The sequence below is a fragment of the Nelumbo nucifera genome, chromosome 2 (assembly GCF_055504915.1).
Source record: "Nelumbo nucifera cultivar China Antique chromosome 2, China Antique-T2T, whole genome shotgun sequence".
Classification (NCBI taxonomy): Eukaryota; Viridiplantae; Streptophyta; class Magnoliopsida; order Proteales; family Nelumbonaceae; genus Nelumbo; species Nelumbo nucifera.
In genome coordinates, this window is record NC_142650.1 from 6,908,083 (window position 1) to 6,921,551 (window position 13,469).

The 13,469-nt window shown below is 40.3% G+C and overlaps 1 protein-coding gene across 2 annotated transcripts in view; it reads left to right on the top strand.

The window, feature by feature from the left end:
- Nucleotides 1-13,469, top strand: part of LOC104594775 (tRNA ligase 1) — a 160,968-nt gene that overhangs the window by 17,941 nt on the left and 129,558 nt on the right. For both annotated transcript variants that reach the window (XR_016082738.1, XM_010255245.3), the window contains exons 7-9: nt 494-617; nt 1,482-1,588; nt 2,476-2,604. Coding sequence is in view for 1 of the 2 variants with exons in the window: in XM_010255245.3 (XP_010253547.1) it covers nt 494-617; nt 1,482-1,588; nt 2,476-2,604 (360 nt within the window). In the remaining variant the exon portion in view is untranslated. The remainder of the gene's footprint in view (nt 1-493; nt 618-1,481; nt 1,589-2,475; nt 2,605-13,469) is intronic.

Here is a 13,469-nt window from a genome sequence, read left to right on the forward strand (position 1 = left end):
AGCGAGTGGCCCTAAAGTTTTCTTTTCATGTCTTTGTTTTCTTGTGCTGAAACTTTTTCTAATACAACTCTTGATTGCTTATATTGACATGTGAACTGTTGAGCTTTGATTTCTGCTTATGTTTGATCCATCATTGTTAAAACTTGGGGTTTTCAGTAAATAAGGAAGTTGATTGAAATCTTTATTACTTGTATTATGCTCTGTTTTTGTATTTCTTTCACATTTATTTGCAGAGTCCCAAGTTAATTGTTCTAATAGAACCTTCGGCCCTGGAGTTCAACAAGTAAAGGGGAGAAAACTTACTCATTTCCATATTTTTTTTAGTTTCCATGGGGTGTTTGGGTTTTGTTGGGTGCAGGGGCTAGTAAATCCATTTGGAAGAATTGTTTCCATTAAAAAGTTGTTGAATTTTTGTCTTTAGGATTCTCTGAATGGAATTGTCCCTTTAATATAATTTATCTAATTGCTTGCAAACTGTCTTTCTTCTGAGCAGTTGTGGTAACAGCAGTCACAGAATTGGGAAATGGGAGACCAAAATTTTACTCTACTCCTGATATAATTGCTTTTTGTAGAAAATGGCGCCTACCTACCAATCATGTTTGGTTATTCTCAACAAGGTGAGGATCTCTGATATAAATCATGGTGTTACTTGTAACTAAAATTGATGCAAATGCTGGAAAGCGTGTATTAATCCCAATTAATCTTGATTGTTTGGTAATACACTAATGCTGACTTCCTTCCCCAATAAATAACTGCCAGATGGATTTATAGGAAGTGTGAAAGTATAATGATAGGTACACAAAAATGATTTATAGAATGACTTTATTCTGATCCTTTTCAAGGAATTCCTATTTGAGATTCCTCAACTTTCTTACTATGTTGGATGACTAAAAGAAATGGAAGTTCCCATCCATAGAAATAATTAGGATCGCTCTTTTCATATTGAAAGATTCTTTCTTGTGCTCATTTGGAATAATCCAACAGATAGCAAATGGAAGCATCAGAAAGTTTCTCTTGGCCACCAAAGTTGGGAAGATAAATCACTAATTACTCCACCATAATGAAAAGATGTAATGATATCCCTCATCGTCCTTCTCACACGTTATGCAATGATTTAGAATCAATATATGGTTTAGGTGATAAAAGCTAATATTTTAAACTTAAGTGGCTGGGCTTTCTTTGAAGTTATGGTTTCCTATTTTTTTTTATCACCAAGTTTGTTTTTCATCTAGTTCTTCTTTTGAAACAAGAACGTTTTCCTTTGGTTTTCATTAAACATGGTGATGATTGATCCTGGGAAGGTGATGTAGCAAAACAATAAAAACACTCTGGATTATTGTTTTTTAAAATGATGTCCAGTTTACTTTGAGATAAAAGTTGTTCTTAACTTTCACAAAAAAAACATTCTTGTTCTGAAATGCTAATTTATTTTGTCAGATCAAAGTTCTTAGTTTCTGATTGTTGTTTTTTGGTTACTGAAGGAAATCTGTGACTTCTTTTTTTGCTGCATATGATGCATTATGTGAGGAAGGAACTGCAACACCTATATGTAGAGCTCTTGATCAAGTTGCTGATATCTCTGTGCCAGGTTGAGCCTCTAAGTGAAATTTGGTTTAAGAAACTAAGAATCCAAAGTACTGTTTTGTTTTTCCTTACTATTTCTCATGTTGGTTTAAATGCCAGGTTTTTCCATGTTTGATAGTGAAATTGATGTCTTAATAAATAAAAGAGAGTCAGGAACAACATCAATCAAAGAGAACACGATCCTATGAAAAAGGACTGCCACAGCAGTGAAACAAAGAAGGATGATAATAACAGCAAAGTGTATTCTTGTAGGGGTGCAAGAACCACTGAAGAAGTGAAGCGAAAGAATAGTTTTTTTTTTTTTTTTTTCTAAAAGATACTTCATTCACAACTCCTCCAAACTATATTATGTGGTCCATAAATACTGGTTTGGAATGTTTTGTTTCTTCTTATGCTAGTACAATTATCTTTATCTGCTTTGGCAAACTGGTCTCTTGGACTGCCACAGCTAAGGGTCTGCAGGTCAGGGTGCTGGGCACCCAGCTGAGGTCTACTAGTCTGTTTGATCTGTAATCTTTGTAGGGCCTTTAAGTCTGGTATGTAGCCCTTCAGTCGGGCCCTTTGTATTTTATATGATATTTAATAAAATTACCTTACCTTTTAAAAAAAAAATATTTATCTGCTTTCATAATCAAAAGTGAGGAAATGAGACCGAATAATCTCCATCGATCAATAGTTGAAATTAAAAAGGAAATTGTTTAGTATGATGTTGATTCTTCAAAATCTATGTATTTTTTTGAAGCTTAACATTTGACTAAAATTTTTACTAAATCAGTTTTCGTTCTTTATCCTCTTCTTTCAGGTTAATGAAGCTAGTTTCCATTTTTCTTTTTATGTTAGTAGTAAACATAATTAGCTTTAGTTGCTTTTTCTCTTGGAATCAATGTACAGGATCAAAAGATCATGTCAAGGTACAAGGTGAAATCTTGGAGGGTCTTGTAGCTCGCATAGTTAGCCCTGAGAGCTCAAAACATATGGAGGAAGTTTTGAGAGATATTCCTCCACCGCCATCAGATGGAGGTACAAATAATAGCATTTCTGTTGTGGTTTGATCCATTTCTTTATCCATCACATATTCCATCTTTTGTAACTGGGTTCTTTTTTTTCACCAACCATGGTCTGTATTCAGAGTAATGTAGCATGTTCTTCAATCCATTTATGTTTCAAACTCTGCAATTAATGTCCGAATTTCGTTTAATATTTTATTTCTTGTATGCTTTCTTTTTTGAGGTATCTTTTTGGCTTCATGGAGCCACACAATGGGGGTAGCCCATCCTCCATATCCATAAACGCCCCCAATCCTGGTGACAATGGGATTTGATCCCAAGTCTCTGCTACAACTAGCCAGAGAACTTACCAACCAAGCCACCGCAAGTTGGGTATGGAAAAGCATATGTAATTTGGGGGTGAGGTTCTTTTTGATGGCTTAAGTGCTTGTAGTATTTTATAAAGAAAAAAAAACAATAGGTGAGAAGTATGAGGGAGTGTTTTAAAAAACCCTAGAAAAAGAATGTGATTCTCACTATAGAAAAAAAAAACAGAAACATTCTTTTATACATTGTCCACACTCCACAATTAAATCAAAACTAGGCCAAAAACCTGAAGGTCTTGAACCAAATGAGTTGCTGAAAATGTGATGCAGGATGTAAAGGAGATGATAACTCAATGTGTTTTGCAATTTTTTAGGCCTAAACATGAAGTGGAGAGAAAGCTGTCTCATGTTTTTCGCTCAAATTGCGGCCTAAATTTTGACTTGATTTGGTTCCATTTGATTGGATACTAGTTAGTAGTAGTCGATCAAGACTACAGTCAGTCTTGAATTCAAAAAGGTTTCGGATGGAGAAAAGAAGGAGAAAAGAGGAGAAGCAGAAGTACACAAGGGTTTAGAAAGGAGAGGGACAGATCTAATGAATCTGCCGCCCCACTCTTCATATTTATATGTTATGTTCACTAATTGTAGAAAAAGGCAGAATTGCCCTTAATGCTTACATGGCAAATAAAACAATAATAAGCTGAAATAACAAGCTGTCTGAAATAACTACCAACTAACACTGATATAACTAACAAAGATTACATGTGCTGTCATACGAACACAGTGGGGACCACAGCCGTGGGGCCCACATCAGTGTTCTCTACACTCCCCCTCAAGTTGGGAATAGATATTTGTCATTCCCAACTTGCATAGGTATGCCTCTAACTTCTTCCTTGGAACAGCCTTGGTGAGAAGATCTGCGAACTGCATGTTGGAGGTGATATACGGGAGACACACTTCTTGAGATGAGACTCTTTCTCTGACAAAATGTCGATCAACTTCGATGTGTTTAGTTCTGTCATGCTGCACCGGATTGTGAGCTATATTAATAGCCGCCTGATTATCACAATACAACATCAAGGGTTTCTCATAATTAATACCCAACTCTTCAAGTAGTGACTTCAGCCATAGGATTTCAGCCACTCCATTAGCCATCGATCTGTATTCAGCTTCAGCACTAGAGCGAGAAACAACACTTTGTTTCTTACTCCTCCAAGAGACAAGGTTACCTCCTAAAAAGGCACAATATCCAGAGGTCAACCTCCTGTCATCAGCACTCCTAGCCCAATCAGCATCTGTATAGACCTCTACCTTCATGTGATCATTATTCTTGAACAATATACCTCTACCTGGACATCTCTTCAAGTATGCTAATATTCTCTCAACTGCAAGGAGATGAGTAGTTCTAGGGGAATGCATGTACTGGCTGACAACACTGACTGCATAACTGATGTCTGGTCGTGTGAGACAAAGATATAGGAGTTTTCCAACCAACCGTTGGAACATAGCTTTGTCTTCAAGAGGCTCTCCACCCTCTGCACTGATCTTGTGATTCTGTTCAATGGGTGTATCTGCAGGCTTGACACCTAACTTTCTAGTTTCTGCTAACAGATCTAGAACATACTTCCTTTGAAAAATAAAGATCCCATGTTTAGATCTAGCAACCTCAATACCCAAAAAGTATCGTAGTGCACCAAGATCTTTCACCTCAAACTCTTGGTGAAGGAGTCGTTTGAGGGACTCAATCTCACTATTATCATTCCCTGTCACTACAATATCATCCACATATACAACAAGCAAGGTTAAAGAAGAGTTCACTCTTTTAACGAACAATGTATGGTCTAACTGGGCCTGTACATAGCCGAATTTTCCAAGGGCTAGTATGAATCTATCATTCCAAGCTCTGGGGGACTGTTTTAGTCCATACAATGCTTTATTCAGTCGGCAAACCTTCTTACCTGTCTCTGCATCATAAAATCCAGGGGGTAATTTGCATGTAGACTTCTTTCTGTAACTCTCCATTCAGAAAGACATTTTTAACATCCATCTGGAACAAAGGCCAAGAATAACTCGCTACAAGGGCTAACAAAACTCGAATAGTGGTCATTTTTGTTAGTGGGGCAAAAGTCTCAAAGTAGTCTATACCATAAGTCTAAGTAAATCCTTTTGCAACCAACCGGGCTTTATACCTTTCAATGGAACCATCAGCATTATGTTTCACAGTAAACACCCATCTACATCCAACCAGTTTCTTTCCTTTGGGTTGGTCAACTAGCTCCCAAGTATTATTTCTCAAAAGGGCATCCATTTCAACCTTCATTGCATCCTTCCACTCAAGAACTGACAAGGCTTCTTGCACTATTCTGGAGATAGGAGTATCAGCAATGGAAGTGAGAAAGGACCTGTAAGAGGGAGACATGTGATCATAGGACAGAAACTGGGAAATGTAGTGAGCTGTGGATGTGGTGCAACGTCGTTTCCCTTTACGGACTGCAATGGGGAGGTCAAGGTCATCCGAAGGAATGGAAGTAGCAACAGTGGAAGGTATCTCAGTGAGACCTGGATCTGATAAGGGGACTGTAGTACTTGGATCTGGATCCGCAGAAGGAACTGGGGCTGGCCTGGGCTGCTGATGACCGAAATCAACCCGCCTCCATCGCCTGGATCTGATAAGGGGACTGTAGTACTTGGATCTGGATCCGCAGAAGGAACTGGGGTTGGCCTGGACTGCTGATGACCGAAATCAACCTGCCTCCACCGCCTGCGATAGACTTTCAACTCCTGACACCTCTGACAACCCTCCCCATTACAACCCTCATCACTCAATGGAATGGGTAAGGGAACCCCACTCTCACTGCTCTCCCCCTAAGGAAAAAGGCCCAAATTCTCACTACTCTCCCCCTGAGGAGAAACCCTAGGGTAATAGGGTACCTCCTCAAATAAAGTGACATCCATCGAGACAAATCTTCTCCTAGAAATAGGTTCATAGCAGCAATAACGCTTTTGAGTTTGTGCATAACCGAGAAAAATGCATTTGGAGGCCTTAGGATCAAATTTGGAATGCTGAGGGCCAAGAATCTGAACAAAGCAGGTGCAACCAAAGGTTTTAAGGGGAACAGTAAATAATTCCGCATCTGGGTATAGAAGGGTAAACAGAGGCTTCATATCAAGAACCCGTGAGGGAACCCGATTAATGAGATACACTGCCGTGAGAATAGCATCGCCCCAGAAACGGATAGGCACATTGGAGGTAAACATAATGCTTCTAGCCACCTCCAAAATGTGCCTATTCTTCCTCTCGGCAACCCCATTCTTCTGTGGTGTATAAGGACAAGTGCTCTGGTGAATAACTCCATGATCGAGTAGATAAGAGGCCAGTGGCTTGGCAAAGTATTCTTTTGCATTATCAGATCTGAGGATTTTGATTTTGACCCCGAACTGGGTTAAAATCATCTGATGAAAGGTCTGGGTCAGAGCGAGAACCTCATCTCGAGAACGCATAAGGTAGACCCAAGAAAAACGGGTATAGTCATCAACAAACAACAGGAAATATCTGTACCCCCCCCATAGAAGGGATGTGATACGGGCCCCAAACATCGGTGTGCACAACATCAAAAGAATTACTACTTCTTTTATTACTCAAGGAATAAGATGTTCTACAATGTTTTACAAGCTCACAACTCTCACATCTCAAATTTGACATCTCAACGGACTCAAACAAACTAGGAAACAGACTCTTCAAAGACCGAAATGATAAATGGCCTAACCGATTATGCCAAAGCATAACTGGTCTCATAGAATGAGAAACAAAAGACTTCTTATCCACATGCTCTTTCCAATGAGAACTCTCTCCAAGCAGATAGATCCCATTCGTCTCACGACCAGTCCCAATCACCTTCCCTGTCTCCAAATCCTGAAAAACACATCAGTCGGGGAAAAATGTTACTGAACAGTTCTGGTGTTTTGTAATACTACTGACTGAAAGTAAATTAGTATTAAGTTTAGGAACATGCAAGACTGAGGATAAGGAGATAGTATCAGACAACTTGATGTCTCCCTTGCCAGAAATGGGAACAAGGGAACCATCAACAATGGATACTTTATCTCTACCAGAAGATAAGTGATAGGTAGTGAATAGTGATGGCAAGCTAGTCATATGGTCAGATGCACCTGAGTCTATTACCCAACAATGTTCAGTGTTACCTGGAGTTGAAGCATGGTAAGCTGAGGCCCGAGTACCTAAATGAGCAAAAGCTGATGTGGCAAGGGCTGATGATGACTGAGATGATTGAGCTGAATTCCCAACCTCCTTTTCCAATTGTATTAGGGCAGCCCGAACAACAGCTAAGGTGTCTAGGGGCGTGCCTTTTGTGCCCGATGAGGATGCGGAATCGATATTAACAACCATATGAGCATTACCCCTTTTGTTCCTTAGTTTTGTTGGGACTAATTGAGGGTGCAACTTCCAACATGTATCTTTAGTGTACTTGGGTTTCTTGCAATGTTCACACACTAGATCCCGCTTATCTTCCTTTTTCATGTCCTTTTTTGTATCACCCCCAGACTTAGGTTTAACTGCTACTAGGGCTAAGGGGAAGGGCTGATGCTGCATCATAACTTTTCTCCTAGTCTCTTCACTATGCACCAAGGAGTAGGCTTGAGATAAGGTCACATTGTCTCTTGTCAGTATCTGCTGTCTCACAATGTCATAATCAGAGTTCAGACCAGCCAGGAATTCAAACACCCTATTGGTCTCAACTTGCTTTCTATGGGTCTGTGCATCTTTCGGACTTTCCCACTCAAGAGTCTCCAGATGGTCAATTTGATGCCACAGAGATTTCAAAGTAGAGAAATAAACAGAGACTGGTTTCTCACCTTGTTTGAGGTTATTTACCTCACACTTCAATTCATAGGCTCTAGCAACATTAAGGGGTTGGGAGTAGGTCTCTTTCATGACATCCCAGATCTCCTTGGTTGTTTTTGCCCACAAATAATTTCGGCTGATATGTGGCTGCATAGAGTTGCACAACCATGTCATAACCAAGTAGTTCTCTTGAACCCACTTGGTATACATTGGGTCCTCCTTGGATGGTTCTTTCACATCTCCCAATAGGTAGCTAAGTTTTCATCTTCCCCCAATAGCCATCATGGCCGATTGGGCCCATTCTAAGTAATTGGATCCGTCAAATCTCACAGTTGTAATCTGAAACGCAGTCTCAGACATATTACCAGAACTGCTGTTCCCAAAAACACCTTCCCCCTGATTCTTGAACTCCATTCTTGGTTAAGAATCAGTAATTAAGAACTATTAGAGCTACTACAATAGAAAACAACACTTAAATAACTGATCACAGTCAGAATTCTGTATGAATTCAGTTTGGATCTGATCTGAAACCAATCGGCAGTTCAGAATGTAAGCAATCCAATAAAGGTTCTCACCTCAAAACAGGCTGTGAAGCCAAAACAGGTCTAGAAACCACTTAGAAAACAATCTGTAATGCTGAAGCAGATTTAGGGTTTGATCGTAGGGTTAAGGAAACCTTTGTGAGAACATAAACAGTGCTCAGCCACACCTTCCAAATAGGTTCAGAGTCAAACTAGTCGTAGGGTTAATGACAAACCCTAAAAAAAAATCAGAAAAACCTGATCGCCTCTGAGAAAATAAAGGAGAGTTCAGCCGCTCCTCCTAGATAGGTCCAACCTATCTTTGACTGACGACGATCTCAAGGAAAAATAAAAACTTACCCAGAAAACTCTGATCGCCACCTTCAGTCTCGGCCTGAACCCTAATACTGATCCTTTTGACCTTCTCTGATTCTTCCTGATTACCAAAACACTCTCCAAGCCTCTACAAGCCTTCGGACAGCTGCTAAACCCTTCTGGTAACCTCCAAGAATCAGCCAACGAACAGTTCTTTGCAAGCTTCTAGCCCTAGGCAGTTCTCATGTGGTCGGCTGGACTAGACACACATGAGAAACCCTAGATAGGCTCTAATACCAAGTAATCGATCAAGACTACAGTCAGTCTTAATTCAAAAAGGTTTCGGATGGAGAAAAGAAGAAGAAAAGAAGGAGAAAAGAGGAGAAGCAGAAGTACACAAGGGTTTAGAAAGGAGAGGGACAGATCTAATGAATCTGCCGCCCCACTCTTCATATTTATATGCTATGTTCACTAATTGTAGAAAAAGGCAGAATTGCCCTTAATGCTTACATGGCAAATAAAACAATAATAAGCTGAAATAACAAGCTGTCTGAAATAACTACCAACTAACACTGATATAACTAACAAAGATTACATGTGCTGTCATACGAACACAGTGGGGACCACAGCCGTGGGGCCCACATCAGTGTTCTCTACATTAGTTATCCACCAACGTCAAGTTTCATGACCAATTGAATATGGCCAATTTATGAAAGTTAATAAATCTGTGATGGGATTTCTACCTTTTGGGTTACTTGAGTTTTTGAATTAGAGTTCTAGTAGTTTTAGGACTTATTTTGGTGGAAATCTGTTTTAGAAGTTCATGTTATTTTTTGTAATCGGTGAAAAAGATGTAGAGAAGATGGGCCGAATGGCCCATAAGTTGTTTATCCTTTTTTACTGTTTGTATTCCTTTCTGTAGTGGGCCTTATTCTGGGCCCATTCTTTCTATAGTATGTTCTTTTAATTTCTTGCCCAACTGAGGGCCTTCTTGTAAATTATTCAAGGTTAACTTAATAAAATAGTGTTAGGGTGTAAGAGAAGAGGGCAAGGTTCGAAACTCTCTCTCTCCGAACCCTTTCTTGCGCCATCTTCTTCTTCACCCTCTATTCTTAGAAGAAGTATTTTTTGCTGGTTCTTCTTGATTTCTGCATCTATTCTAAACAGTTCTCTATTCTCAAGGCCGAACCCTCTATTCGGCTATCCTCTGGTCTGGTTTAATCCACAGATTTCTGGGTTGTTTTTCATTTCTTTTCTGGACTGTCAAGTAGCCGAAATACCTCTGGAATCACTACTGCTGGTTATTGTTTCTTTTGGATTGTTTTTGGGCCCCTGTACAGACTGTTCTTTGGGCTGTTTTCATCTTTGACAGTGAGGTCTTCTCTACTGCCCACTCTATGTTTGTAAAAATGTCTCTTCATCAGTACGGACTGTTCTCTGCTCTTTTGGGGTACTGTTTGGCAAGTACCTGGAATTTCTGTTTAGAAAAGGAGCTTGGACTGGGTGCACAGTGTTTGGAGGTTTTCTGATTTATTCTTGAAGGCCGAACCAAGTTGGTTGGTGTCTCGTGCAGTCAACAAGGTGCTGCTTCTGTCTTTTTGGTTCTCACAGCTTCGGGTGTGACTCAGCTTTGTGTATTGCTGCTTTGAGGCTGGTTTAACACAGCCCTTGTTCATCCTCATCCGGTGTTGTTTGTTTGAAGTTGATTGAAATCTTATTTGAAGTGGTTAAAAAGATGGACTCATCAGAGATTGAAAACAATAATGTTGCTGAATTCGAACAGGTTCCGGGAGCTCCTGTTGACTCTTTATTGGCTCTTACAACAATCAAGCTAGATGGAACTAATTATCTAGCATGGTCACAATCGGTAAAGATTTATATATGTAGTAGAGGAAAGTGGGGTTTTATCTTCGGGAACAAGAAGGCTCCCCCAGAAGATGATCCATCTTATGAGAAGTGGATGCAAGAGAATTACACTGTTATTGGGCGGCTTGTGAACTCAATGCAGCCACAGATCAGCCAACACTATCTATGGATGAATTCAGCGAAGGAAATCTGGGATAGTGTTGCCGAAACCTATTCCCAAAAACTAAATGTGGCTAGAGCTTACAAGTTGAGAAGTGACGTGAAGAATTTGAGACAGGGGGAGAAACCATTATCTGTATACTTCTCAACCTTAAAGTCTTTGTGGCAAGAAATAGACTGGATAGAAGCTGTAACTTGGGACACCACTAATGATGCAGAGACCTACAAGAAACTGGTTGAAAGAAACAGGGTGTTTGAGTTCTTAACCGGATTAAACCTAGAGTATGATATAACAAAACAGAATATTTTATCCAAGGAGAGTGTCTCATTGTCACAAGCATATGCATTGGTAAGTAGTGAAGAGAGCAGAAGGATTGTCCAGGTTCAAGGGGCTGGTATAAGTGATCACTTTGCTAATATGGGAGTAAAACCCAAAGGAGTTGCAGGGACTTGTAGTGGCTCTGGAAAGAAAGAGGTTGTATGTGAGTACTGCAAAAGGCCAAAACACACCAAAGACAAGTGCTGTAAATTACATCCTGATCTTGTTCCTCTTCGGTTTCAGAAAAAGCATGACAGTAAAAGGGCAGGGACAGCAAATGCGGCTTCTGGTCCAGATAGTGACAAGTACCATACTGAAGAGATGTCTGCTTGTGCATAGCTAGCAGCCATGAAAGCAGAATATGAGAAGTTTGGGAAGATGATCAGTCACCTAGAGGGTGTGACTTCATCTTCCAACCCTTCAGGGAATTCAACCTTTTCTACATTTGCTCATTCATGTATAAGGGCTTCTGCCAATCATGCAACCATGTCAGGTAATCTCAAGATCCCTTGGATTATCGATTCAGGTGCTTTTGATCATATGACCAATCTTTCTACCTTGTTTGTTTCATATGATTTGTGTAGAAGTTCAAGACTGCTATCAGCCTTGAACCCTAATAGATTTCAGGTTCGAAAATAGAAGGAAAATGTAGAGAAGAGAAGAGAAAGAGAAGAGAGAACTGTAGAACACAAAGGGTTGAAATGAGGGACAAAATCTGAATATTCTGCCGCCGCTACTTCTATTTAGTATTTATAGGTTATGCTCATTACATGGAAAGGATAGATCTGCCCTTAGTATTTACATAACAAATAGAACAAAATAAAACTGAAATAAATAACAACTGAAATAACTGACTGACCACCAGCTAACCCTAGGATGACTAAAACACATTCTACCCTACGAACACAGTGGGACCATAGCTGTGGGGCCCACATCAGTGTTCTCTACACTCCCCCTCAAGTTGGCAATAAATGTTTATCATTCCCAACTTGGATAGATCCGGCTCTAGCTTCTTCCTTGGTACAACTTTGGTGAGGATATCCGCTAGCTGCATGTTGGATGTGATGTACGGGAGACACACTTGTGATGAGACCCTTTCTCGTACAAAATGTCGATCAACTTCAATATGTTTAGTTCTGTCATGCTGCATCGGATTGTGTGCTATATTAATAGCCGCTTGATTATTACAATACAGCATCAAGGGCTTCTCATACTCAATACCCAACTCCTCAAGTAGTGATCTCAGCCATAGAATTTCAGCCACTCCGTTAGCCATTGACCTGTATTCAGCTTCAGCACTAGATCGGGAGACAACACTCTGTTTTTTACTCCTCCAAGAGACAAGGTTACCTCCCACAAGGGCACAATATCCAGAGGTAGACCTTCTGTATCAATACTCCCAGCCCAATTGACATCCGTATAGACCTCCACCTTCATGTGGTCATTGTTCTTGAACAGTATACCTCTACCCGGGCATCTCTTCAAGTATGCTAATATTCTTTCTGCTGCAAGAAGATGCGTGGTTCTAGGAGAATGCATGTACTGGCTGACAACACTAACTGCATAACTGATATTTGGCCTAGTGAGGCAGAGATATAGGAGCTTTCCCACTAATCGCTGGAACATAACTTTGTCTTTAAGAGGCTCCTCACTCTCTGCACTAATCTTGTGGTTCTGTTCAATGGGTGTATCCGCAGGCTTGACACCTAACTTTCCAGTTTCCGCCAACAGATCTAGAACATATTTCCTCTGAGAGACAAAGATCACTTGTTTAGATCTAGCAACCTCAATACCCAAAAAATAGTGTAGTGCACCAAGATCTTTCACCTCAAACTCTTGATGAAGGAGCTGTTTGAGGGACTCAATCTCATGGCTATCATTTCCTGTCACCACAATATCATCAACATATACTGCAAGTAGTGTCAGAGAGGACTCCACCCTCTTGATGAACAATGTATGATCTGATTGGGCCTGTACATAACCGAACTTCCCAAGGGCTAGTCTGAATCTATCAAACCAAGCTCTAGGTGATTGCTTTAAACCATACAATGCCTTATTGAGCCAGCAGACCTTCTTACCTGTCTCTGTATCATAGAATCCAGGAGGCAACCGCATGTAAACCTCTTCTTGCAGGTCTCCATTCCAAAAAGCATTTTTAATGTCCATTTGGTACAAAGGCCAAGTGTGGCTTGCTGCAAGAGATAATAGAACTCAAATGGTGGTCATCTTGGCTACCAGGGCAAAGGTCTCCAAGTAATCTATACCATAAGTCTGGGTGAACCCTTTTGCAACTAGCCGAGCTTTGTACCTCTCAATGGAGCCATCCGCATTGTGCTTCATAGTAAATACCCATCTGCATCCAACTGGTTTCTTTCCTTTGGCAGATCAACTAGCTCCCAGGTATTATTTTTCAACAGGGCATCCATTTCAACTTGCATTGCATCTTTCCACTTCGGGACTGATAGGGCTTCTTGCATTGTTCTTGGATTAGTGACATTGGCAACAGAAGTAAGATAGGACCTGTAGGAG